This window comes from Aythya marila, assembly GCF_965140915.1.
Source record: "Aythya marila genome assembly, chromosome: Z".
Taxonomy (NCBI): Eukaryota; Metazoa; Chordata; class Aves; order Anseriformes; family Anatidae; genus Aythya; species Aythya marila.
The window spans coordinates 38,254,229-38,281,992 of record NC_139080.1 but is presented as its reverse complement, the minus strand read 5'-3'; the positions used below and the strand labels follow the sequence as shown (position 1 = coordinate 38,281,992).

At 37.7% G+C, this 27,764-nt stretch overlaps 1 protein-coding gene across 8 annotated transcripts in view; it reads right to left on the bottom strand.

Moving 5' to 3' along the window:
• The window catches only part of TRPM6 (transient receptor potential cation channel subfamily M member 6), a 96,710-nt gene that overhangs the window by 49,510 nt on the left and 19,436 nt on the right, over positions 1 to 27,764 (bottom strand). For 7 of the 8 annotated variants that reach the window (XR_014319398.1, XR_014319399.1, XM_082784012.1 and 4 more), the window contains 15 exons: positions 23,318 to 23,397; positions 22,315 to 22,353; positions 15,366 to 15,543; positions 14,757 to 14,970; positions 13,760 to 13,884; positions 12,805 to 12,976; positions 11,234 to 11,408; positions 10,493 to 10,616; positions 9,564 to 9,636; positions 9,347 to 9,447; positions 6,193 to 6,327; positions 5,583 to 5,636; positions 3,400 to 3,540; positions 2,659 to 2,793; positions 833 to 1,113 (listed from right to left, as the gene is read on the bottom strand). Coding sequence is in view for 6 of the 8 variants with exons in the window: in XM_082784012.1 (XP_082640138.1) it covers positions 833 to 1,113; positions 2,659 to 2,793; positions 3,400 to 3,540; positions 5,583 to 5,636; positions 6,193 to 6,327; positions 9,347 to 9,447; positions 9,564 to 9,636; positions 10,493 to 10,616; positions 11,234 to 11,408; positions 12,805 to 12,976; positions 13,760 to 13,884; positions 14,757 to 14,970; positions 15,366 to 15,543; positions 22,315 to 22,353; positions 23,318 to 23,397 (2,027 nt within the window). In the remaining 2 variants the exon portion in view is untranslated. Of the gene's footprint in view, positions 1 to 832; positions 1,114 to 2,658; positions 2,794 to 3,399; positions 3,541 to 5,582; positions 5,637 to 6,192; positions 6,328 to 9,346; positions 9,448 to 9,563; positions 9,637 to 10,492; positions 10,617 to 11,233; positions 11,409 to 12,804; positions 12,977 to 13,759; positions 13,885 to 14,756; positions 14,971 to 15,365; positions 15,544 to 22,314; positions 22,354 to 23,317; positions 23,398 to 27,764 lie in introns of those variants that run through there. The other variant, XM_082784014.1, reaches the window with a different exon arrangement.

The window sequence follows — 27,764 nt, the reverse complement described above, 5'->3', positions numbered from 1 at the left end:
TTATTTATTTGTTTTGTTCTTAATCTCATTCATTCATCAAAATGGACCCTATGAATTTCGATGTACTTGCATCAGTGACTCATCATCACCGTGGGGAAGCATTGCAGGCATCTGCAAAAGCCTCTTCTTTTATACTGGCTCTTATACACCTCTGCTGGGGAGACTTTGCTAGGAAGATACACCTTCCTTTAAATTAAATTTTGGAACTACATGCAGAACAGGCAAGCACATTTTACTGTAATCTGAATCTGAGTAATTATGGTACAAAACCATAATGACAATGTCATTAAGAAGAAAAACTGCCAGAAAAATACTACAATGAAATAACAAACTTGATGAAAATTCTTGGTCTACTTCATTTTTGATTCACTCAGATATTTTCAGCAAATACTTTTTGTAAGGTCTTACGCAGAGCAGGACTTAAGGACTGATTTTACTTTGTTCATTACAAGATGTCATGGGTTTTAAAGGTTTAACACAGCTGTGTTGTATTAAATGGACTTTTAACAAGTTAAGCTGGTAAGGTAAGCTATTAGGGAAATTTCAACATTCCAGTTGACCACACAGTAGACCGTGAGATATGCCCTACTAACCTATATTTTATTTTTCAGATATGCAAATAGATAACATGTTAATAGTTTTACCTTAACTCTTGACCAGACTGTGCACTAATACAGAGCTCCATTATACGTTATAAATAGTGAGCATCAGAAGACATTTTATACTCCACAGTCTGCAGCACCACTAATCTTACATATTCGATTATAAAAAAAGTCTAACCATTCTAAGCATTGCTAATCTTTATTAACTGAAGTGAAGGGAGAACTCATACTTTGAGTACTTCTTAAGTTCTTCTGAAGTGTCATCCACCATGTTGCTCTGTTTAGCTTCATGTGCCATTGCCTTGTAGAGTTTACAAGCCACAACTGCTTTGACCATGGCTTCCTCTCCATGCTGCCAGAAGAACATTGCCATCTTCTGCCTTTTCATTAATACCGCCCAAACCAGAAGGTCATTATAGGGGTACGTAAAGCCAGGTGACTCATAGTTCTCTGCAAAGTTTCCGTCCTCTTTTGACTTCTTCTTAGACTTATGGAAACCAGTGGATCTTTCCTATAAATTTGTTTTAAAAAAAAACAAAATTTTTCTGAATGGTTGAAGTTCACATTCACGTGAACAAAATTGCACAGTTCTGAATTTCAAGTAGCAAACTGTTTAATTGGTGTATACATCAAAGTCATAAACCACAGCTAGGGTACATTCAGTTTATCAGTGCTAAGATGCTGATAACATTAGTGGAGCAAAAACAGTCCTTGCTCTGTATCCTCACTGTTTATAGCCTCCTCTTCCATAACATTGGGTAGTCAACAACCCCTGCAATACCAAGACACTACTTTCACTCCTTTCTTGTACTTCAATCATGACCAGAGTAAAAGCAAACAGCAAACTGAAACACACAATAAAGGACCTATGATAGTTAATGATGATTTTTAGTTTACAACACCTGTAGTATGAACTTTCTACACATTCCTATATTTACTAATGGCAATGAAAATGTCTTACTAGGTTTAAGGGAAGTGCATCACAGATTGTGTCAGTGCTGAAATGCATTCATTTTGTCTCAGACTAAATTTAATAAAGCCAATTAAACTCATTCAACCCTACATTTAGTCTGTCAGATATATGTATATGGTGATCTTTGCTCTTTTATTGTTCTTTCTTGAACAGAAAACATTGTCTTTGTTTTACAGATATCAGAACTGTATCTCTTCTTATTGTAGCTACTTTAATAAGCAATCATGAGAAGACATCAGGAAAGTCAGAAAATTCTTACTGCTGCTTCCAAATCAGAAGAGTTTTCATCTGTGCTTGATATTCACAGATTTAGTGATACAGCATTTCAGTGAATGAAAGCCCTTATCAACAAGTGTGAATGGAAGTCAAAAAGTATCATGGGAGGAGTCCTTTACTGCATGAATAGTGGGCAGTAAAACCTTATCATAAAAATGCCTGTCTAAAATAAATCTTTCAGTAAGCTAATTAGCAGCCTACTGTGTTGTGGTTTAACCCAGCCAGCAGCTAAACACCACACAGCCTCCCCACTCCCTCTCTGGGATGGGAGAGAGAAACCGGAAAGTGAAGCCTGTGTGTTGAGATAAAGACAGTTTATTAAGACAGAAAAATAATAATAACAATAAATAATAATAATAATAGTAATTACAAGTAATAATAATGAATACTATATATGTATAATAATATATAAGTGATGCACAATGCAAATTGTGCTCACCACCCACTGACCAATGCCCAGCCTAACCCCGAGCAGCCGGCCCTCCCACCCCGGCTAGCCACCCCTATCTGTTGTTCAGCATGACCCCAAATGGTATGGAATACCCCTTTGGCTAGTTTGGGTCAGCTGTTCTGGGTCTGTCCCCTCCCAGCCTGCCCGCTGGCAGGACAGAGTGAGAAGCTGAAATGTCCTTAGCTTGGTGTAAGCACTGCTCTGCAGCAACTAAAACATCAGCATGTTATCAGCACTCTTCTCATCCTAAGCCAAAACACAGCACCTTACAAGCTACTAGGATGAAAATTAACTCTGTTCTAACTGAAACCAGGACATGTGTCCTAAGTACTGTTCAGAACTAGCAATTACATTACCTTGCATTTGTAAGGCTGTGCTGTTCGGAAGAACTGAGAATGTAAAGTATTTTCAGCAGATGCCATTCTGCTACCCATTTGATTATTCTGATGAAGGGAATGAGACAGGTTCTGAGAAAAGCTGGAGAGCACTCTCTAAATGCAAAGGCACACCATAAAACAGAAAAAGAGAAATGCAAATTAGGGACAAAGTTTGCCTGTATTTATCTCTGACTTCAGTGGCACCTGTGCAGTCATTCAGAGACTAGTGAGTCATCCATCATTGCAAACTACAGCTGAAGCTTATATCAACAAGGAGAAAAAAATGGCCTGTTTCACATTTAATTTAAAATATATATATATATATTTTTGAATCTCTAAAACATAAAATACTGATTTCGCCAATACTACAATTTAAACAACAAAGCTTGCACAACAATGGGATCATCCAACCTGGAATTTTTTCCAAGTGCCAGTCCTTACAAAATGTGCCATAAGTTCTTAAAAAGACAAAAGTTCTCTGAACTTTTTGCTGACCGTTTTGTCCAAAGGATGGTGTTTCTAGCATTTGGTCTAGACATTAGACATATCTGTCTGTTTTAATTGCAACTTTTCCACAGCTAGCAAATTCATAAAACACATAAGCATGGAATACACTTAAATGATGGCCTTCAAACAAATACAGTGACATCCTGAGCTATTTTAAGGTGTAATACTTTGGATTTTCTTTGTGACAAGTGGTAGACATTTCACAGAATTTACCTTGTGTTTTCTGTACAGATCATTGTACAGAATTCGGAAATGTTTCCTTGTGTAGCTGCTCCGATAAGCTCCACCAAGAAGGTACTCTACAACCAGCCCAATATCAATCAGGGATATCTTATAATCCGAAGGAAGTGTACTCTGGAACGCCAAATGTCACAAACATTTTGTGATGTTATTATGTGCAACCTGCTATCACTGATACTATGAAGGAACTCTGGAAGAAGGTGCAACTGACAGCTACTGCATCAGTCAAGAAGTGTAAACAGTCTTTAGGCATATGATATCGCTCTAGTAGGGAGAAAAGAGGTATACTGACATTTTCAGCCTAAGAAGTGTGACATCTGCTGTCCACTGCATACACATCACATAGGGAAATACATTGCAATGTTCACAAGATGAGCTACATTCAACACTGAAGGTAATTAATTGTACTTCAGTACAATTCAGTACTTCAGTACAATTTTTATCAGCCAGAGAGGCTGATAAAAATCTTCCTTTTCAGATAACAGAGCAAACTGGTAGAGTACAATTTGCTCATTAAACCAGTTCATTAATTAAAAATTAAGGTATAGATGAAGCATACATTTAATGTTGTAGAATAATTCCAGGAGGCTTGTAGTCTCTTGTAGAGGCTCAAGACTGTCATGGTAACTAGGACAGTAGCTGCACTTGTAGTAGTTGTACCTTCCAAGTATGTCACTACTTGTGTTCAAAGCACAACTGCTTCCCTGGGTACATCCAGTGTACTTCCAAGACACAAGATTTGTGACAAATTAGTTGAAGAAAGATTATCTTCCATGCATATTTTAGATATTATCAATAAAAACTTAAAGTGCAACTCTTGGAAATGAAAAATGTGCCTGCCTGAACATAAACAGGACGAGAGGTATTAACAGGATCAGAGGAGTCTATGCCTTTCAGACTGTAAAAAGCCATTTTATTCATTAGGCTGAGTTTTTTTCATTGGACTTTCATGGTAACCCTTAGTGTAGCTAGCAAAAGCCACCCAGTCTTTTCAACCTAACAAGAGGCACCAACATGTTGAGCATTCTTGGGCAAAAGCGTGTCTCACAGCTTGACACCTCCAAAATTAAGAAATAGGCCAGTAATTATAGTCCTAAGTACCCACATTTGTAGATACTTCTCTGCACAAGTAACATATACTGAATGCTAGCAGGGGCAGACTGCAATGTATCTCCATTCAAACAAAGCAGCAGCAAAGCTGGTCACACTAATGGAGAAAACTCCATTCGCAGACTGGAAGAACAGAATGTATTTTCAACACTGCAATCCTCCAGGTCCATCATATAAATTAAACCCAAAATATGTCTCTCAGTGTGGGAAAACACAGAAAATCGTTTGCCACGAAGATCTGAACACCCTGTGCCCTCCTATTGCATAGCATCAATGGCATTGACATGGAAGTCACCCACAAAAAGAAAATCTCAGAAATCCCAATACTTGAGACCAGAGAAATAGTCAGATTTATTTATTTATTTATTTAGTATTCATAACCTGGAACGAATTGGCCAATTAATCTAGTTTTGGATCTAGGCATCTCTTGCAGTGGAGACTAGATGCAGAAAGGACACTTATCCGTTTCTGGTTAAGCAAAGCTGTCAGGGATAATGAAAATATGAAATAAATTAAATGTAGCTATATAACAAGGCTGTCACTAAACTAAGTCAGCCAGAGCTCCATGCAATAGTCATCCACTGCCACCTTCTGTTCTTCTAGACACTGCAGCACAGTAAAGTAATATTTCTTGTCACGTAATCTTTCTGTTACTGCTTAGCACAGAAAACCTCTTTCTTTCACTTTAGGGGAAAAAAAAAAATATTACCTCACTAAGCATAATCACTGTACTAATTCACTAAGTCTTTTGTACAATCCCTTCATAATACCACTTTAGTAACTTGAGAAAGAGACAGTCTGATCTATACGAACCTCTGGCTTTGAAATTAAGGTACAGGACCTTTGGGAACATTCAGTGGTAGTAGGTTAGTTAATTGCTTGGGGGGATTCGTGGGATGAAGATAAAACCATTTAGTAGATACAGGAGTATGATAATGAAAACATCATTTCTATTCCTTCATATTCCCCAGTATAGTCTAATAGCAGTCTGCCACTGGACACTAAAGTTTTAAATTACTATTTTTACTCCACAGCTTCTCCATTACCTGTTTCACATCTCGAACTAGGTGATGCAAAAGTAGATTTGATGGTCCTTGTTTCTGTAATGTGAAAAGAAAAAGTAAATCAACACATCTCTAAATTTGAAAAATAATATTGAGGAAATAAGTTTAGAGATCCTCAGAATAAGCCATTGTGATTCACACTGTCCCCACAAACCTCTTCAAAAACATTTCAATTCCAATCTGTAGCACCTCTATTAACTTAAATCTTAATATGTTGTACATCAGTAGGAATCACTTTGGTTAAACAGCATATCATTTACAACAAAGTAAGTATACATCAGATACTGGATTAAAAGCAGAGCATAATTCTCATGAACTTCAGATGAGCAGTCTGGTTCAAGTCAATGAATTGAAAAATAAAAAGCTGGGACATCAATCCAATAATCCTTCATTGCAATCAAAACTGATCAAAACCCATTCATTTTCGATTTTTCTCAAAAGCCCTTTATTTAAAAAAAAAAAAAAAATAACAAAAAAATAAAAGTGGCCCAGCCTAATCTCTTAAGGAAAACAGGAAAACAGTAAACTTTCTATAAATGTTCATCCAAAGCTATTAGTGTGCCTTTTGTACACTGGGATTTCAAATACTAACCGTATTGTAGAGTTCTTCCAAACGAGATATGGTAAGAAAATGGTGCATGTTTACTCCATGTTCTATTAACAGCTTCACAAAATCCACACGGTCCATCACTAAAGCATCCTGCATTGCTTGTTCCAAAGCACCAACCTTCAGAAGGACAGAAATAGATGGAAAGGTTAGAAAGTTATCTTCTTATGGAACTAAATAAAAGATTCCTGGGCAGTTAAAGATCTGTTTATTACACTGATTTGTCTTTATGTATATTCGAAGTATACAGTAAAAAAGAAAATTATACTGGAAGAAGCACCTACCTAAAAAATCTAGTAGCAAGGGGGAGTAAAACTGTGTCTCCATAAACCCAACATCTGTAAAGACCTTTACAAGTCTATCTTTACAACCAGACTTGGATAATAATATACTCTACAGCATGGTACTCTCCTACTCTTCAATTCACTTCAGAAGCTAATGTATGATAATGCTGGGGGCAGGAGGAAAGCCTCTCTTTTTTGACATATGACAAAAGCCATTTCAAGGTACTATATTTCAAGATCTCTCTATAGAACTCTAAGTTCTTTAAAGCAGACTTCTCTTCACATATGTGAGAGAATCTGTGTTAGGATAAACTCTCTCCAACACACTGCAAAGCAGAGCTCTACCTACAGCAGTGTCCAAACTGTGAAAACACTCTAGTCATAGTACTTATGCAGAATTTAAGAGGACTTCTACATGCAAAATAACAAAGGAGCTGGACATAGAGTCACAGAACCCCAAGTCCTTCAGCCTGTCTTCATAGGAGAGGTGCTCCTGCACTCTGATCACCCTTGTGGCCCTCCTCTGGACTTGCTCTAATCATAGAACCATAGAACATCCCAGAGTTGGAAGGGACCCATAAGGATCATCGAGTCTAACTCCTGGCACCACACAGGTCTACCCAAAAATTCAGACCATGTGACTAAGTGCACAGTCCAAATGCTTTTTAAATTCCGACAGGCTTGGTGCTGTGACTGCTTCCCTGGGGAGCCTGTTCCAGCACACGATAACCCTCTGTGTTCTCCAGCAACAGATCTAGGAGGTCACCTTTCCTAGTTGGCACCCTAAGCAACTGCAAGAAGTTAGAAATTATCATCAAGGTGCTTTAGGAAACTCCTGGATCTGCTCCTGTTGGCCATGTGGTAATCCAAGTTGACATCTGGCAAGTTGAAGTGCCCCATAAGGACAAGGACAGTTACGTCCATGTCCTTCTTGTGCTGGGGCCCCAGGTGGGGTCTCATGAGAGCAGAGTAGAAGGGGAGAATTCCCTCCATGCTGGCCATGCTTTTGACGCTGCCCAGAATACAGTTGGGCTGCAAGTGTACATTGCCAGCTCATGTTGAGTTTCTCATCAACCAACACCCGTAGGTTCTTCTCCTCAGGGCTGCTTTCAATCCAGCCTGTATCTGTGCTTAGAGTCGTCCAAAAACAAACTGCACTGTTCCAGTGCACAATCACGCTCTCAGTGAAGAATTTTTTCATAATACCCAAATATCCATGTGTAAACAGTTGACACTTACAACTGCATTGGATAGGTACTCCTCTTTAATCAAGAAAGAATTTAGGTCAAAATAGAAGTTTAAAACAGTGGTTTTGGTGTTTTTTTTTCTTTTTTTTTCTTGTTGTTTTGTTTTGTTGTTGTTGTTGTTTGGTTTGTTTGTTTGTTTTAATTTACAATGTATGAAGAAAGTGTTGTTATTTTAAGATTGTTTCCTACTTAATTGGCAGAAGATTTTCCAGAACATGTTTTTTTCCAATTTCTGCTTGGAGAAGCATCTAGAGATGTAAGCATTGTTTATTACAAACTCTTTTCATCTTACTCAAAGGGGAGAAAATTATTTCACTATTTGACAATGACTTTTCATTCAAAATGGTGCTGAACAATTGTGCAGATATGAAGAGGTACACAGATCTTTTTCAAGCACATCTGAAGTAGAGGAGCAGGAGCAGGGGGACTGCCAGTAAATACATAAAGGCCAAAGGATGATTAAGGTGTAAAGGAAACATGAGAAAAGAGAAGTCTATTACGGAAATGGCAAATTAATTCATTGCCTCACCGCTCACTACAGAATATGTTAGGAAAGTTCCTACATTAAAGCTGTTCTTTATGGCAGACAAATCTGAGGAACTATGTCAAACTGAACTGTCGGTAGAAAAGATTTTAGAAGTCATCAGTAAAGTGGTAGAAACTGTCAGTACCAGGTAGTATTCACTATAAGATCTCCCAAGAAACAGATGCATAGCTGAAATCAGCCCTCTTAACAGCAGAATGGGAGATATATTAAAAAAATAAAAAGAAAAAAAAAAAAAGAAAAGACAAAGAAAAGTTTTACTTTGATAAATATGCACTCTTACAACAAATGGGAAGTCCCAGACCTCTCAGCCTTTCCTCATAGGACAGGTGCTCCAGTCCCTTAATCACCTTTGTGGCCCTACATTGGACTCCCTCCTCCCTCCAGTATGTCCAGATAGCTGTTGTACTGGCAGGGAGAATAGAAATGGACAGTCTTCCAGGTGCAGCTTCACCAGCGCTGGCAATACTTTGCCTAATGCAGCCAATGGTATTGTTAACCTTTGTAGTGGCATATTGCTGACTCATGATTAACGTGGCATATACTAGGTCATTTTCTGCAAAGCTGAGCCACAATGGCATGCTAACCACAAGTAATTTTATTTCTACTTGACAACACCATAAAGGAATCGGTATTTGTATTGGGATATCCGTATTCTCTTGAGCTAGGAAAAAAGAGATAACACTCCTTTGTAGTTTATTCCTTCAAAGAAAAGAATGTTCTGGGTTACCGTGAAACGTCTGTGATCATCAGTGATTGCCAACATAGGCTTGAGGGATACATATTCAGAAGGACCACTAAAACTGTTTGAAAAAGCTAGCAGTGAAAACTATGGAAATTTTAGATAGCATGTCTTCTCTGGGTAAACAAGCACAACTGATGCCCTCAACTGTCTCTACAGTTGAGCACTTTGCAGTTCTAAGAAAAATGCTTCTTCAAAATTAGAGATGAAGACTGACTCCAAGCACCAAACTACTCCTCATTTAAAGCCTGACAAATGGAAATCATGGAAAAATCAGTTTTCAAAATAAAGTGTAAAGTTACTGTGAAAAAATAAAATGTACCTTCCAGTGTTGTCCATAAACCAATATATGTTTCTTGGCAATATCTAGCTGGTTCCAGGCCAATGCCAAATCCAGCTGATCTGAAGCAGACATATTTGTACCTAGGAAACAAGCAAAGGACCGAGTAGTCTTCACACATTGATGTTACTCCTTTGCTTTAAAAGGATAAACCAGTGGGACTGAACATTAGATGAAAGCAGATTGCATTTTCAGGTACCTTTCAGGAGTGCAGTCAGAATTGCCAAATCAATGTCCTGCTGCTCTTCAGACTCCACATCAAGTATGGTTATCTGTTAGAATTGCAGAATTACACTATTTCAGGTGAGGTAACGAAGTCTATGGTTATTTCTTCTTGGTTGTAGTAGATTAAATCATAAACTTTTCAACACGAACACTGGCAAAGGCCTGGGCATGATTTTCCTTTGTTTCAGAAAGACAATGTACCATTTTGCTTTGTAATACAATACCATACAAGGCAAATTAGCATCAACCTACTGCATAATAACATGTCTGTTTCCTTTTGATTAGTTTTAAAGCTGCAAAATGTTAAAAGGCAACATGATGAATAACTACGTAGCTTTCAACTAGAAAACAGACACTCCGATTAAGCAAAACAAGTAATAATAAAAACATATTGGATAGCTTCCATTTTAGTAATCATTGCTACAACTGTCATTATTCCCAGAACAAATATTTGGCAACTCCAAATAAGCTCCTGAGCCAATAAACATGACAGCACAGTTTACCCTGATATTGGGAGAGAAATTCTAGCACAGTTCTGGTACAAGTAGAAGAATGGCTAGAACCATTTCCAAATTACCAAGAAGACAGCAGTAGAGCATTAAAAAAAAAATAATAATAATAATTAATTGATCTTTCCTGTGAAAACAAAGATATCCAGCCTCTACTAAAATCAGAAAGGCTGTCATTTCATAACCAGCCATCAAGACTTCCAAAGTTAACTAAGCAGTCTCTGTGTAGCTACTTAGTATATAAATTAGTACAGACACTTTTTTATTATATTTACTTTAGGGATAACACCATTACTTTTACAACTGCTGTGTCCATGCCAACCCACCACAGGAAGGGAAAAAAGTGTAACAGCAAATTAAGATATAAAAAAGTCAGAGTGCTAATCACACTCACAGACTCTCTGTGCTCCATGCATTCCATCAAAATGTGAAATAGGTGACTGGACTGTTTCTGTCCCAAACTAAATATATTCTGAATCATTACCAAAACCTCCTCCTTCACTTGAGGGCGCAGCTCCCTGAAAAACAGATATACATGCTAAAATATGTATTTTTTGGGCTACTTCTTCCCGGCCCAAATGACATCTAAGCAAGAGATAGAGACTGCAGAGACACTCGGAGATCTCTTTTACATCTGCTTCTCTGTTGACATCTTCCTCCCTTTGCTCAACAAAACAAAACAAAGGCATTCAATAACTTAAATTATTATTCACACAGACATTTGTTCTGACCATACATATATACTACCGGAAATTGAATAAATGGAACAGTTTTTTATTTTTAATGGATTATCCATGAATATAAAGCAAACAGACACTAAAAGTTTAGAAACTATTTTTTCTTTCTGAATTAATTTAGGGATAAAATTAAATTCCTCATTAGTCTTGATATCTCTCTGTTGCCCTCATCTTTTTTCCCCTCATTTCTCTCTGCTAACCCTTCTGTTCATATTCTTCTTTTCTTCTCAAATGACAGGTTTTCTATTTTATTTTTTTAAAGATAAAATATTGAGGACAAAGTGAAAAAAGTGCCCACTACAATACATTGGGGAAAAATACTACCTCTTCCTCCCTTCTCCCCCTCCCCACAGGTGTTTTATGGCCCCTCCCAATACAACAGACCATGCACTACTCACCCTGTATCACCTGTGTGTTTGTGGGTAAAAGCCAGGATATCTGCAGCTCTGCCAGTGCCATCATAGACCACCACCGGGACAGGTGGACTGGTCCTCACGTACTCCCACACCATTAGAATCACATTGGGACCTCCTTCCACCACCAACCCAACTATGGGTACACCTTGGCCCATTCCTGTTTCAAAACACATGTAACCAGTTACAAACAGGTCTGTCACACACAGACACACACACACACAAAAATTAAATTAAATTAAATTAAAAACTCAGGACATCTGATCAATACTCAAGAAGGAGTCTCACGGTAACTATGCAATTCAACGGAGAGGAAAACATACCTCCACTGTCTCTAATTTAAGACTGATTTTCAGAGAACTTCTGTGACAGATCAAAATGACCATGAAAACTTCTCAATAAAGTTCTAGCATCAGAAAGAAGGAATATCATTTTGAATATCCTGCCCTTTATATTAACTCTCACACATACAAGGACACTGACAGCATTTTAAATGCGATCCATATCCATTTTCTTACCTGCATATATAAAAAAAAGTAACGAGGCACCTTCTAAGGACTTTCTCAAGTTTTACACTAGCAGGCTATTTTTCTTACTAATCAGAAATATTTCCAATAAGATGCAATAATAATAAAAAGTAGAAATAGTCTGACTTAAAGTCCTAATAAAAAATATCAGAGGCTGAGTAAGAAGCTCTAAATATGAACAGATTAAAAACAGAGTTAGTTTCTAAATATTATACTGTAAGCAAATTAAGAAAACAAGGAATCAATATCATAACTCTAATAAAGTTTTTTAACATACGTAAAGATTTAAATCATTAGGTAATAATGTACTTTCCACAAGTGACTTATAGAAACTAGTACATAAAAAGAAACACTTGTTTATGTAATAAATATTTCCTTCATTATTTTTATACTATAATTCAGTTACTGTGTAAGCAACCAATGGAAGTTGCACAAAGTGACAAACAGAAACACTGGATAAAAGTATTCCTTTTGCAACCAGTCTTTGCTTCTGTACGTGGGGAGGACACAGGTTGGTAATATAAACAAGTGATAAGGATAAAAGTAATAAAAAGGGAGAAGAATACAAATTCAACTGAATGTGAGTTTTTCTGCCTGGCAAAATGCTGCAAAACTGTCTAGTGCTTATATAAAGACCATGCAAAACTGTGTGAACTGAGCAAATGCTCAATCAATACTGAATAATCTGAATCATTTAGATGTCCCTACAACTAAGAAACCAAAATGTGAGTTAGTCCAGATGCAAAATGCTTTATGAGAATGCTGTCCTTTTTATTTTTCTGATATTCAAAATTCAAGACAGTTGCACTGTCAATCTCAGTGAAATCTACAGAAAATGAATCAGAATCATTTCGGTTGCAAAAGACCCTTAAGATAATTAAGTCTAACCATCAACTTAACACTACCAATTCCACCATTAAACCACATCCCTAATTGCCACATTCACAAGAAGAGGACAGGAAATGTCAAGTACTTTCATGATTTTTTAAATAGGGTTTCTGTAATAAAGCTGACCATGGTAGTACTTACTTGCATGTATTTTTTGAAGTGACAAATACTTCTCCAAATTCCTCCTGAGCATCATTTCATTCCCATATTTGCCTACTGTCCCATCATCTGCCATTAGAAAATGAGAATGCATGCTGTTGAGGGTACTTAGCTTGCTGAGTGGATTACCAAGGGTCTGGTATAGGCAAACTACCTATGAAAACCAAAATAAAAAGATCTTCACAGATACCAGCACAATATCACCAGATACGTCATCTCATTTGTATGTATTTCTTCATCACATTGCAATCTTCTGAAAGTCTCTACCATGCTTTTCGTTGCTTTAGTCAAGAATGGGCTTTCATTTTATATGATCTTAACAGCAACAAAACCACAATTTATAACACAGAAAACATTTCTGATTAGGCAGGCTTGCAGTCCTTAGTCAGGGTCACTGCCTGCCTTTCTTTGCAACAGTTGAAACACAATGGCATATTTTTCCTGGGTGTATTTCTGTTAAATGGTAGCTTACATGTTTTTATCAGGAATTAATGTGCCTTACATATCATATGTTTTTCAACAGCTAAGTAGATTGTGCCCCCACATTGGCACTTACATAAAATTCTAATTTACGAACAAAAATCACACATAATAGTAGCCTTTTTGTGTATACCATTAACCTGATTGCCTATCCTAAATCAAATGAATATAGAAATACATCATTAGCATCATCGGAGTTACCTAATTAATTACAAAATTTCAAAAAAGGAATGACAATGTCCTATAAGAAATGTTTTTAAATTATTCATTTACGTAAGAAAAACAAAATACATTGTCTCAACATGCCACAGAATTCCCCTCCTGCACAAAATCTAAGCCTCTGTTACTACGAAAAAATACCAAATCAGGGAAATAAAGCAAACAGAAAATAAGGCATGCACAAAAGCTAAAACTTTGCCAGAACATGAAGGGTTTTATTAAAATGCGTTAAACTCACATCTTTGCCAATGAGATCCCTCTGGTTCTCAATGATACCCCATGGGGGAATCCCAACAGCACAAATCTTTCTCAGGTATCGTGAGGTACGACCTTTCAGTGCATCCCCCACATGCCTGGACACTCCTAAAAAATAATTAACAATCATTTTTCTTTTACATTATAGACTCTCTACGGGACAGAAATGAAAGAGTTTTCCATCATGTAATTTATTCTGTGGTTATGTTTTGATCAGAAATAAACATTCTCCCTGCTTCTATACCCGATGTGCCTTGCAGTAATTGTAAAGCTCAGATGTAATGTGCCAATGCTTCATACTCAATACAAATTTTTAGTTAATAATTCTAACATATGTGCTACTGGGGCTTTCTACCTAAACTGAAACTTCATTATTTACATAACTGCAGAGGCTGGTTCTCCTGTAAGGTCACTTGATTGAATAAAAACTAAAGAAGTAAAATTGTTTCAGTTCTGTGGCTTACTGACCACCTCAGTTTTTGAGAGTAGAAAAATACACAGAGATTTTTAGATAATAATACACTAGTTGTAATGATTAACATAACTCAAGAAAAATCTTATTTATAAAACAGAAGTTAAATTTAGATTTGAAAACAGTTTCAAAAACACTGCTTCTAGACCTCAGGAGCTAAATATTTCAATAAAGCAGATAAAATTGACTGAAAATAAGTACTGCTTATCTACTGTCAGTTGGCACTATATTTCTTACTACATGCAGAATACTCTTTGCTCATTAATAGAACAATAAAAAATAAATAGAACGATAAAAATAAATATAAAAAAATATTCAGAATGCTTGTCAACAGCATAGGCACTGTTACTCTTTGAATTATGCATTGTTCCTAAACCAGAAATGCTTTGTTTTTGTGGTAAAATATCACAAATATCAAACAATTTCATTATATTTTCCCCAAAAATATATGCTTATATACAGACAGAGAACACTAAAGGGAAACTAAAACAAATAAGAATTACAATACCGCTGTTGATGCCTTCTGTAATTATCCATGCTCCTGTAGTCTCAGCAGCCTTCACCAGTCCTTTGCTGAAAACCTGCTTGATCTTCGAGGGAAGCTGGAAATTTTGAATGCCTCCATGAATGGAGATAACTAGCTTTGGCAACTCCATTTGCCATTCTTTAACCATCAAGTGTAACAGCTGATCCAAATTGCTATCATAAGAGAGTCTAATATACTGGAAGAAATAGTCAAAAAAAATGGGTAAAATAAACACCCTTAAAATACTCCTAGAGAAGAAAATGCAACATCTTATGAAGTTCCCACCTCTGACATCTTAAACACCTTGTGCAGGATCACAGCTTTCATAACACAGTTAAAGTGATAACACAAAAATACAGCAGTGAGCAGTACAGACAAAAAGACAAGCTATTCTTAGTTACAGTGAAGTTCAACATAAAAATATTATGCACACACTCTAACTTGAATTACGTTTAGGTTCCCCTGCTCTTTTAAGAAAAACCATCCAATATTCACCCAGTGTCACTCTTCACTTTTCTTACACTAGAATTATAAGAAAAAATCAGACATATATACCCTCAACATTCATTAATAATGGAATTACATGCAAACCTTGGCATGGTAAGTGTGATCTCCATCTTGAAATTTGATTGTTCCAAATGCATCTGTTGGACTCATCTTTGTATGTTTTTGCACAGACCATTCTTCATCTCTCTGCAGGGCAGACTGATAGACAGGCCAACTACAGTTTAATCCTGGGTGATCTCCAATCAGACGTCCACAGCAGCATCTCACATTAGAGAGGTCAGATAAAGAGATTAGATATAACAAAACAAATTTATACTATACACACTTGTGCACAGCTCTAGGATCATCACTAAAATAGCCTACATAGTTTTCCTGTAAAGAAGAGTATCTCTCTGACACCAAATAAAATAAAAAGGAGCTCAGCTAAAAAATCTCAGAAATGACAAAATGACATTGAATTAAATATACATGCTTTACTAGATACATGACTTGTTCTCTGTCTTGAGAACACTGCTAACAGTTTGACAGTTTACCCATAAATTAATTTTGACCTAGTATTTACTGGTCTTGTGAAATTTCAGAGGAATATCTTAGGACACCAAGATTTGCTATGATTATTACCAGAGGTTATTCTAGGTACTGAAGAAAGATCTAGTAGTTACAGCCATTAACTGAGAGGAGAGGAGCAACCCTCAATCTAGAGAGACCATTGTACTAACCCTTGGACATCAGCAAAGTAAATATACAAAATAAATTAAGTGCAACATTATGAGAAATTTAGCAGAAGCTCAGTTAGCATTTAAGGTTTGCAACAGGATGAATAACCTAGACTCCAAATTCAATCAGTATTACTGTCATACAGGCTCCAACAGGCTCCAGCCTGTTCTACAAAGGTAAATTTGATGTATTCACAGTGACATCTGACACTCCAGTTTTCCTTTAGACATTTCAAATGTTAACATGCTCTGCGAAATGGAGATAAATTCTTCCCCTTTAGTCTGTAGAATAACAAATAACCTCCAAAAGCCCAAATTCAGTCAAAACACTGCCTTCAGACTCTGATGCATTCCTTGTGCATCTAGGTGCAAGCTAGATGTAAACTTGATCTGCAAAACCCTGAAAAGCTCAGAAAGAGACACTATTTTTTGTGTAGATAAGTGTAAACTAACTTGTGAAAGATAAATACATTAAAAAAAAAAAAAGCCCTAAGCAAATTAAGGAAGTCAACTAAGCAAACTGGAGAAGGAAGCCTCCTACAGTTATGGGTTTATTAAAATAAAATAAAATAAAATAAAATAAAATAAAATAAAATAAAATAAAATAAAATAAAATAAAATAAAATAAAATAAAATAAAATAAAATAAAATAAAATAAAATAAAATAAAATAAAATAAAATAAAACAAAATAAAACAAAATAAAACAAAACAGGAAATAGCAGAGCAGGCACAGGAGCTGATGAAACTAGCTACTGATCTAGAAACCTTATTCTGATGACCCCAAAATCAAAACCTGCTGTAATTCAGACTCCTCAGAGGCAGTCCAGGTCAAGGATCATGAATTAGACAAAAAGTATCCAAGCTGGAACTTGGAGAATAAGCCAGTCACACCAAAACATTTACAGATACACAATGAAATGACTATTTCAGGAAACTGCATGGGTTCAACACAGGTGGAAGATCGTTGCAGACCTTGCAAGTGCTGTCAAATAGCACGTGGACTTAGACTTCATTGAGAGTTGCTACATAGGCCTACCTGCTCTAAAAGTGTTTCAGAGAAATGTAGCTGCAGAGCCAGATAACACAAGCAAAACAGCCTTGGATAACATCTGCCTGCAAAGGACATGAGGGTAATGACTATACATGTTTATGGCTCTGCCCATGTGCCACAGAGGAAGGACCACAAAAAAGAAATAGCTTTGATTGGTCTTCAGAAGGCATATTTCCTTACAGGTAAGGTATTAGCCTCCTTGCTCCATTTTTTTTCCTCATTCTTTTGATCTTCTGGGGACTCCAGGGTATGAGACAGTAAGATGTCCAAACCCCCCCCCCCCCCCCCCCCCCCCGAAAAAAAAAAACAGAGAAATCTCCAGATGAAAAATGAGTAAGAGTATCCTTATTCATTTTGGTCCTGAAAATATCTTGTTGTCACCATTCTGCTCCTGGAGTGGTCTCACCATAACAAACCCATTTATGCAGGAGTCATTCTGGAAGACACTTAGCCAATAGTAGCCCCACCTAAATACTACATTAACTTTAATTACTTACTATACCACATTACACAGTCCAACTCAGCACAGGTCAGTGCTTGGAAGAGCAGCACTGAAAAGCAATCAGGTTCATTATCACTGCATTAGATTTTCTAAAATCTGAATTAATTTCAGTCTACAGAGTAAGAACTACATGATCAAATACGAGCACAGAATGACTATCTCACATTACTGCTCCATGCAGGGTCACATTAACAGTACTTTCCACAGCAGCAAGAGCCAGAGCAACCTTCCTTTTTAAAGCAGAGATCCTATAGAAAGCAACCAACTATCTGGCATGACAAATCAGTGCAGTAACCTTGAAACTGAGAGGCCCAATGAGCATTGAACAGTTTTAGTAATTAACAGCATTAGCACTGCATACTTAATGCTTAGATGCAAATATGCCCACAGGTGAGCTGCACTCAGAACAGTTCAGCTACATTCAGCAGACAATGAAGGAACTGCACGTGGACCAAACACGTGCAGTTTAGGGTACATACACCTGCTTTTACTTCAGCGATAACCGTAATAAGAGGTATGAACTCAAAGGGTCCTGTATTTCCAAGCAGCTCATGCTCTGCCACATGCTGGCATGCTCAGGATCTTCAGCCAACTAGCAGGGACAGACCAGGTGCTAAGGCCTTCCTGATGTGAGTGTTCAAAAGGCAAGACAAGAGGCTCTCTGAAAGGGTGAGGAAACCAAAGCACAACATCATACACATCTGTTTTGCTTTGCTTTTCTGTAAACTTTTGTGCTGTGTGTATAGCTACAGGGCTCAAGGAGGAGAAGAGCTCACAACCAGGGTTAGTCCTTGAACCAGGGATTGCTTAGGAGCTCTGGAGCCACATACCCTGGGACCCATTGGGCTGCACCACAGGGTGCTAATGGAGCTGGCAAATGCCCTTCTATGGCTACTCTCCATCAGCTCTGAAAGGCTCATGGAGATCAGCTGGAGAGATGCAAATGCCACACCTGTCTTCAAAACTGCAGTTCCAACCTGAGGAACTGCAGGCCGGCTGGCCTCCCTTCAGTCCTGGGTGAGATCGTGGAGCAATACCTCCTGGAGCCCATGTCTGGGCACATGAGCGAGAAGGCAGTGATCAGGAGCAGTCAGTAAGAGCTCACCAAGGATAAATCATGCCTGTCCCACCTGACTGCCCTCTGTGGGTTAAACCCTGGGGATGAGAGGAGAGACGGGGATGCCGTTTACACCACTCCAGCTGGGCACCAGGCACAGCTCCCCAGTACCTTGTGTCTGGGCTGGGATGCTGCAGTCTGTGGGGAGGATGCCCAAAAACAGGCAGGAGGGAGGGGAGGCACCAAGGCGGTGGTGCTGGAGGCCTTGCCCTGCGTGGTGAGGCTGCGAAGTGGGGCCGGTTCAGCCAGGAAAAGGGGCAGCTGGAGGGGACGGAGGAGATATGGCCAGGCTCTGCCCAGCGGTGCCTGGCAGGAAGGCGGATGGCAGAGCATGGGATGAGGCTCGAGGCGCTCAGGATGGAGATGAGGAGAAGCCTTTTCCCCACCAGGATAGTCCAGCTGTGGAGCAAGTGCCCAAGCAGGTCGGGCCTCTGTGACCTGCGTATTCACATTCCAGATGGGTAAAGGCCTGAGCAGCCCAGCCTGAGCCCAAACTGAGCCTGCTCTGGGCTGGGGACCTCCTCAAGGCCCTACCAGCCTGCATTTTCCTATGATAGTATGAATATGTCGCAAGCATAGTTTCAAAGTGCCAGCAACAACTCTACTGTCTTTGTCCAAAAGGCTCACCAAGCTACTAGCAAAGAAGGGAGCAATGTTAGTAACACAAAAGCATACCCCTGGAAAATCACACTTAAAACAAAAAGGAGAAACCTGGAGGGTTATTACTGAAGTAACTGTAGTAACTGCACTACAAAGTCCAGTGTCTTTGAAGGCAGCGCTTCAGAGACAGTGCCCAAAAATTCACAGAATCACAGAATGGTTTGGGATGGAAGGGAACTTAAAGATTATCCAGTTCCAATCCCCCCTACCATCAGCAGGGATGCCACCCACTAGACCAGGCTGTCCAAAGCCCCATCCAATCTGGCCTTGAACACTTCCAGGGGTGGGGCAACCACAACTTCTCTAGGAAACCTGTTGAATGTCTAACCAACCTCATTATGAAAAATTTCTACCTTATATCTAATCTAGTATCTACCCTCTTTCAGTTTAAAACCATTATCCCTTGTCCTATCATTACACTCCCTGATAAGGAGATTTCCCATCTTTCCTGTGGGCCCTCTTTACATACTAGAAGGCCTCTGTAAGGTCTCCCCAGAGCCTTCTCTTCTATAGATCAGACTACCCCAGCTCTCTCAGCCTCTCTTCAATAGTAGAGGTGCTCCAGCTCTCTGATCATCCCTGTGGCACTCCTCTGGACCTACTCCATCAGGACCCTGACTTTCTGTGGGTCCCAGAGCTGAGCACAGTATTCCAGGTGAAGCTTCATGAGAGGGGAGTAGAGGGGTAGAATCACCTCCTTGGACCTGCTGGCCATGTTTCTTTTGATGCAGCCTTAAATGCGCCTAAATGGTCAAATACAGAGACAATTTGTGACAGCACCTCAGATATGTAAGGATTCAGAATTATGGCACTATGCTTCTGAATATTCACATAGTGAGACTGGTCTAGGTGCTTTCTGGCATGTATTTGTTAGCACTGCACTGAAGAGGCATTTCAACACACCAGGAAAGAATGGACAAACAAGTGTGCTAGTGAGTTTATCAAATGTCATTAAAAACTACTTCATGGAGTTATTCTACTTAGTATTAGCAAATAGTTGTATAACTCAATCATAAACCTCAAACCTTGGAAGGTCTTTGCAAATAAGAAATCATTAAGAGATTTCAATTGCCTGTGATATTAGGTCAAATTGTAATAGGCATCAAGTACACTGACGTCAATTTTGGACTGAGTGGAAAATCACAGATCTCAAGAGGCCTAAACCTGACTTCACTGCTGACCTAATAAATACAATATAAACAGTTATAACACTAAGGTGAAAATGACTTACTCTTGTTAAGATAAATTCTTCTCAAGTAAAGCTTGGAGTGCATCATAAGATACACAAGTAGAAAAGAAGAGTTAAAATTTGGGGAAATGTACTTGCGTGACTGAATGGCTGACTGAAATGAACATCGGACACCCACACACATTCTGCATGTATAGGGAGAAGATCCACAGGAAAATGCTCAACAGATAGTAAAAGAAACAACTACAAGATGAAAAGTAAAAATCCAAAGGTATGCGATCTCTTTACAGAGAAAAGTGAAAGAAAAAAAAATAAACCCATCCCCTGGGGTGCATATTTCCATTTTCTCTTCCTCCTTCTCCTGCCATAATATTAGCATTCATGCAACTAAATAATGGTTCATTAGGTGGCTGATTTGGTGGAAAGCTTTTTTTTTTTTTTCCTCTAGATTAATTTCCATATTAATGAGCTTCCAAGACCAACTAACAATATGGTCGCACTAAGAGCAAGGTGAGAGAGGTTGCACAGAACTACAGAACTGCTGTGGTCCTGATTTAGAGTGGTTTAAACCATGAAATTATAAATACTGCTTTACTTAGCCCACCTGGCCCCAAAGGAATAGCCATCTTAGAAGTGCAAGTCAACTTTAGCTTTCTTTCTACTTCTAGAACATTTGCAAAAAAATCTTTGGATCTTCTTTCTTCTGTTCTAAAGCAAAATATGCATACAGCTATTCTTTATAGACAGGTACCAGATAGAGGGAGTTGACCCTTTCTGAACTAGCACTGCACAGAATGTTTGCTTTACTTACAAATCCATTTGCAATCATGATTTAGAGCAGTATTTTATTTGCTTTTTGGGAAATGTGATTCTTGTTTCATACAAGACTTAGAAGCAAAACAAAATAGAATAGAATAGAATAGAACAGAACAGAACAGAACAGAACAGAACAGTTGGAAAGGACCTTCAGAGATCATGTTGTCCAACTGCAAAATGTGAAACATTTCATCAAAAAGCAATGTCAAGCTCATGCAGATGACAGAATCATTTTGCATCAGCTTACTAGTCCTTAGTTATTGGAAACATTGTTTTCTGGTGCTTCAGCTTTCAAAGGCCTTTAATGCAAAATAAATAACAAGAAAAAATTAAATGTTAATTAAAAAAACTTCTAGTTTATAACCATAAACAATACTAAAAACAGTTTGGGAATACTAGCTGAACTAAAAATATTGGATTGAAAACAACTAGTTAATATAAGGTACAAATATTAGCTGTCTGAAAAATCAACACACCAGCTAAAACCACCAAAATAATGTGATTTTTGTTACTTCCTGAAAGCAGGGGCTCAGAATGCCCAGTGCAGAGCAGATGAAATCCTATCATCAGGGATATTTCTTCTCCCTTTATGTTGTTTCTGCTCTTTCCCTCATTCTTACTGTTTTCCATTGCTTTCCTCTCTCTCTCCTTTGTATCATCCAGGATATAGCTGGAATTGTTTCCCATGTTAACATCACATTTCTGTCTTTCATTCATCAGGAAAAGATTAAGACAAACTCACACACTTAAGTTATTTGGATATTTTTATTTTTTTTTTTTTACTGGGAGTAAGTTAAAGTTTACCCTACAATTATTTTATGTAGGTTTGAGGTAAAATGTCTCCACCAGGTTCCCAGAAATTCTTTTCTGACATCGTAAGAGGAAGGATATTTTTGCTGTCACTGTTTCATAGACTAGGAATATCTATTGCTGGTTTTAGGTCATTAGAAAAATCATAGATACATATTTATGCATTCTTACCTGATTAAATTCTGGCACACCTGGCATCCTGATGGACATCTGTGATAAAGATGGTTAATTGATACATGAATGTATAAAAGAAAACATCTGTAATTATATTCATAAAATATCAACTCACATGTAATAAAATTCTTATTAGCAGAATTAAAGGTTGTGTTCTTCTGCATTCACCCTTGGAAGAACTACTGGGTAACTTCACTGATTTGTTTGGGATTTTACATCTCAGAATATACATTATATCTGCATTTCATAGATGAGTCTTCCTTCTCATCTACTCTACACAATCCATGTGTTCAGAACAATACTATCTAAATTACAAGTTTACACCCTCAAAATGTGTTTTCACTGAGTATACTTAGGCAACACCATCCACTAGATACAGAGTTTAGAATGCCAAATCATGAAATCATGTTTTTCTTCTCAGTTCCTAAAGAATAGGTTGAGGATTTCATCTTTTCTTTACTCTTTTCATGACCTATGCCAGCCTGAGCAGAAACCTGTAACTCAGAACTTTGATAAACAGCAGACATTATTTTGAGGAAGGGAAAAAACAGTAGAACAGGATTAAGAATTCCTGTGCAACAGTAGTGCAATATTAGAAGCATGACACTTTTTTCTCTTTCAGTTGGATGCCATACCACAGTTCTGGTTACTGGACTGAAAGCCAGATGCCTAGAAAGGAAAGGAAGGTCACTTCTAATTCAAACAGTATTGTAGAAACACAGAATAGTTTGGGATGGAGGGGACTTTAAAGATCACCTAGTTCCAACCCCATGGGCAGGGACTACACCAGGTTGCTCAAACCCCATGCAACACTCCCACAGATGAAGCAAAGAGCATCATTTAAAATGGACTGCTGAGATGTACTTAAAAATGGAGCAATCGCCACTGCAGCATTGCAAAACTGCAAAGAACTGCATCTAAACTTCACAAAACACCCATAAAAGCATATGCTAATTCTTTCTAAATGTTAACAGAAAGAAAATGAAATTAATTGTGTTACCTGTGAGCATCTTTTAAATTGGGAATGAAGTTTGCACATTCTCTTTTACTGAAGACTTCTTCAATCCAAGATTTGGGGGACTGAAAAGACATTGCAAATATAATTGTATTCCTTAGCTTCAGAACATATTGCCAAAAAATGCTTTACAAAGTCTACACTGCTATACACAATTCTGAATGATTCCTGTCACAGTGTCAGGTGGTAGCAAATTCTATGAGATTAACCTTCAGCTCTCAATAGTCCTAGTCCTTCACTCCCAAGTTTTACTAAGCTCCATGGAAAGATGAACTATAAAATTTATTCCCACCCCTCAGTAATAAACATGAGAATGATTTAGAATATCACACACATGTAACAGAGAAAGTGGCAAGGATAAATTAGGACTGTTTAAAGGACTGCACATTACTTCTGACTTGCAAGAAAACTATTAAGTGACAATTTTACTAAACCTGAAAATGTGCAAAAATGCAGCATTTTCTTTTTGCCTGAAAGTGATTGTTGACTCCTTCTTATTATTATCAGAGTTCAGAACTGATGCATCCTGGTTACATGTTTACTGAACAAGGCCTATAGTGAAATACAAAAGACAAGGACCAAAGACTGAACCTACTGCTTACAGTGGTATTAGGTGGGGTTTCTCCATAGGGACATTGCCTCAGTGAAGGCTGTTGCAGTTGAATGAATTGAACAGTCGCTGTGGTATACAGATTTTTTTTCAAAGAATCTCACTGGGAGTGAAATGATCTTTCAAGGTCCCTTCCAATCCCTAATATTTTGTGATTCTGGAAACCTCTTTCTATTCTGGCCTATCAGAATCAAAATCCCTGAAAACAATGACTGATTTCTGGATGTCGAACTTCAAAATCTCCAGGACTGAAATAATACTAAAACAAAAATACTAAATAAATAAAAATAAAATAAAATAAAAATACAATAAAAAAATAAAAATAGAAAAAAAAAATAAAAATAAATAAAGTAAATACTAAAACAAAATGAAGGTTTGTTTGTTTGTTTGTTGTTTGTTTTGTTTTGTTTTTGCAGCTAAATAGAACTGCCACCATAATAAAACATGCAACGGACAGATATTTTATCATTAAAAGTAAATACAATTATATTGATCATTATTGCCTTGTTTCTCATGTTCGTATTACTCTTTGTCTATGTGTTGTCTATCTTCTACTTACATGGTAAGCCCTCCAGGACAGGTCTGGTAACAGAATAAGGTCCTGTTTTATGATTAGGCTTACAAGGCAAACAGCAATCAAATTATAAATGTTGACTCCTTATTCACTTTTGATGCTTACAATTGATTATTCCTATGCAATATGTCTACCTTGCAAAAATATTTATGGTAAGTGCTTGTCTCCATACTTAAAAAGGGAGATACTCTCTTTTGTAAGAATTATTTGCTGACCTCCAACCATAAAAATGCTCCTAGCACTGCTCTTAATCAGCTGAATTACAGCCATTCTCATGAATTGAATTCTTTTCTAATTCATTGTATGAAGGAGACATTTTACAAACAATTCTTACAAAAGAGAGTATCTCTCTTTTATCTCCTGAATGGAACTATGATACCTAATAAAACTGGTCTGTTTGGGTATTTTTACTTTAGCTTCACATCCCTAAATGTCCCTGCATAATCTCACAGCTAATCACTTTGTTATAGAATACCAAGAGCTACCTGGGTGAAATATCAGCTTGTCGGCAGGTTCAGATCCAGCTCCCATCAGGACTAATGGGACATGAAACTGTTGGAAAGTGTCCAGAGGAGGGCTACGAAGATGGTGAAAGGCCTTGAGGGGAAGACGTACGAGGAACGGCTGAGGTCACTGGGCCTGTTCAGCCTGGAGAAGAGGAGGCTGAGGGGAGACCTCATCGCAGTCTACAACTTCCTCGTAAGGGGTTGTCAAGAGGCAGGAGACCTTTTCTCCATTAACACTAGTGACAGGACCCGCGGGAACGGGGTTAAGCTGAGGCAGGGGAAATTTAGGCTGGACGTCAGGAGGGGGTTCTTCACAGAGAGGGTGGTTGCACACTGGAACAGGCTCCCCAGGGAAGTGGTCACTGCACCGAGCCTGGCTGAATTTAAGAAGAGATTGGACTGTGAACTTAGGCACATGGTCTGAACTTTTGGGTAGACCCGTGCGGTGTCGAGAGTTGGACTTGATGATCCTTAAGGGTCCCTTCCAACTCAGGATATTCTATGATTCTATGATTCTATGAGTCCTTTCTTTGATTTTAATGTAGTCTGAATCAGGACCCCGCTGATAAAGATGAAAGAGTTTATTAAAAAGCAGTTTGCTGGTATTGATGTGCATGTGTATTCTTCTGGGAGTAACTAATTGAATTGTGTCTGGTTGAGCTTAGAATGAAGAAGTAACAGCGTGGAAGATCCTCAGGGCTGGACAGAGCATGGGCATGCAGGAAAATTAATTATCCTAGAAAGACGCCTACTGAAGACAAGGCACAAAAATTAAATCTGAGGAAAAACTGAGAAGCAGCAAAGCAAATTTCATTGTTTGAGGGCAGATACACACTGCTCTAAAAACCTTTCAACAGTAGTCTTGTTAGTAATTAGAATTGTTTCACGCTTCCCAAGCCACTTTATTCTAGTTGTTTGAGCTATCAAGCAAAACAGTGAAATGTTTCTAATGTTACAATACTCTGGGACTCTGATTTTTCTGAGGTCTATTACTATTTCAAGTAATGCTTTTCAATCAAAAGTAGGGAACAAAAAATCTTTCTGTTCTATGGGACACTTTGGGTAAGAATGAACTTGACTAAAGTTTTCATTAATGTGAGTGGGTGTAATGGACAAGCCTCACAGCACTTGCTGGGGCAATGTGCTCAGCCTTGTGAGAGAACAAAAACAATCACACTGCTTGCTGTCACTTTGATTAGTAATGACACGGGTAGTTGAAATACTTTTGAACAAGCTGCTGGCATCACACAACTTCATCACACAACCTCCCTCCAGCTATTTTATCTCCAGTATGACATATTTTGAAGATCAAGTGTTATCTGGGTATCTTTCCAGGTGTGAAGGACAGCACTGGAGAATACAGACCAGTGTAAAAGGAGGGCATTGCACTAACATATGCACCAACAGCAAAACATGCTGCTAAATGAGTAAGGCACTGGCGCTCAGGTAATCGGCACATGAAAACATTTGAAAAAGTGTGTCTTAAGTTTTTATCTCCAAAATTCACTGTTACAATGATACAAGTTACAACATAAATCAGTAATTTTAAAGTGGGTAGAGGTCATCTGGTATACTACAACTTTTTAGTGTGGTTATTTCAAAACAAAATATAATTTATAGTCTGCAAGGATGGCAATACACTATGTTAAACTGAAATTACAGTATCTAATAGAGGAGATGTATAGGCTTCTTTACCATTAGCTTTCTGAACATCTAAGCCATCTCCTAAAGTAACACACATTTCTTTAAACATTTATTTTTTTTAGATTGTGTCTTGCTTAGAGGATTAAGACAAAAGTAACAATGCTTAAAATTCTGGATGCTTGGTGCAATGTTTTACAATTTGATCAAACCACCTGTTTTCATAGGTAACTGAGGCAGTAAGGGCAGGGACCAACACATCCCGCAGCTGATCAGGCTACTTGAATCCCAGTGGGTCAGGCTTAAGGTCTAGCAAAGCTAATGGAAAAACGCTATTGATTCCAGTGAGCTTTAGATCACTTGCCATGGATCTAATCTTGCTCTTATAGAGATCATTGACAAAATTCTCATTTACTTCAAATGAACAAGGTCACAGTGAATTTAATTTGACCTTTGAATCCTAATACACCAAAGCTGTATCTCACTCAAGTAGCTCAGAAATCCTTCTAGCATAACACTCATCTCAGATAACTCCACTTCAGGATTCTCAGCCTGAAAGAGCTTCTCAGTAAATAGGGCTGGAAACAACGTTTCAAACAAAAGTTGATAGAATAGTGGTAAATTTCACCCCACTCCGCAAAGAAATAGATTATTATTCCATACTGGTATTTCAACATTAATTTTTCTTTGTTTACACAAAGAGTTTGAAAAAGTGTTGACTATGCTGTGCTATCTCACCTCCTTGCTTCCTGTACTTTTTGTATTTAAAAAAAGCAATACTTGGACTGAATATCATATTTGCATATAATCCTGATGAAGCCTGCCTAAACATCTGTAACTTTAACATTCGTTTTCATATGTAATGATAAATAAGTAAATATAGCAAAAAACAGTTTGCAAACTCTTCATCATTTTTGTCTTTAATGAACTTCCTGAACAGATGGTTTTATTTAAAAGTACATGTATAACAAATTAAAATTGCAATCAATCATAGGAAAAAATAAAATAGAAATTTGTCTGTAAAAGTCTCTTTCATCTTGTGAAGCATAAGTTTCAAAACTGAAACACTATGATATACAAAACATTCATTGTTACTTTTAT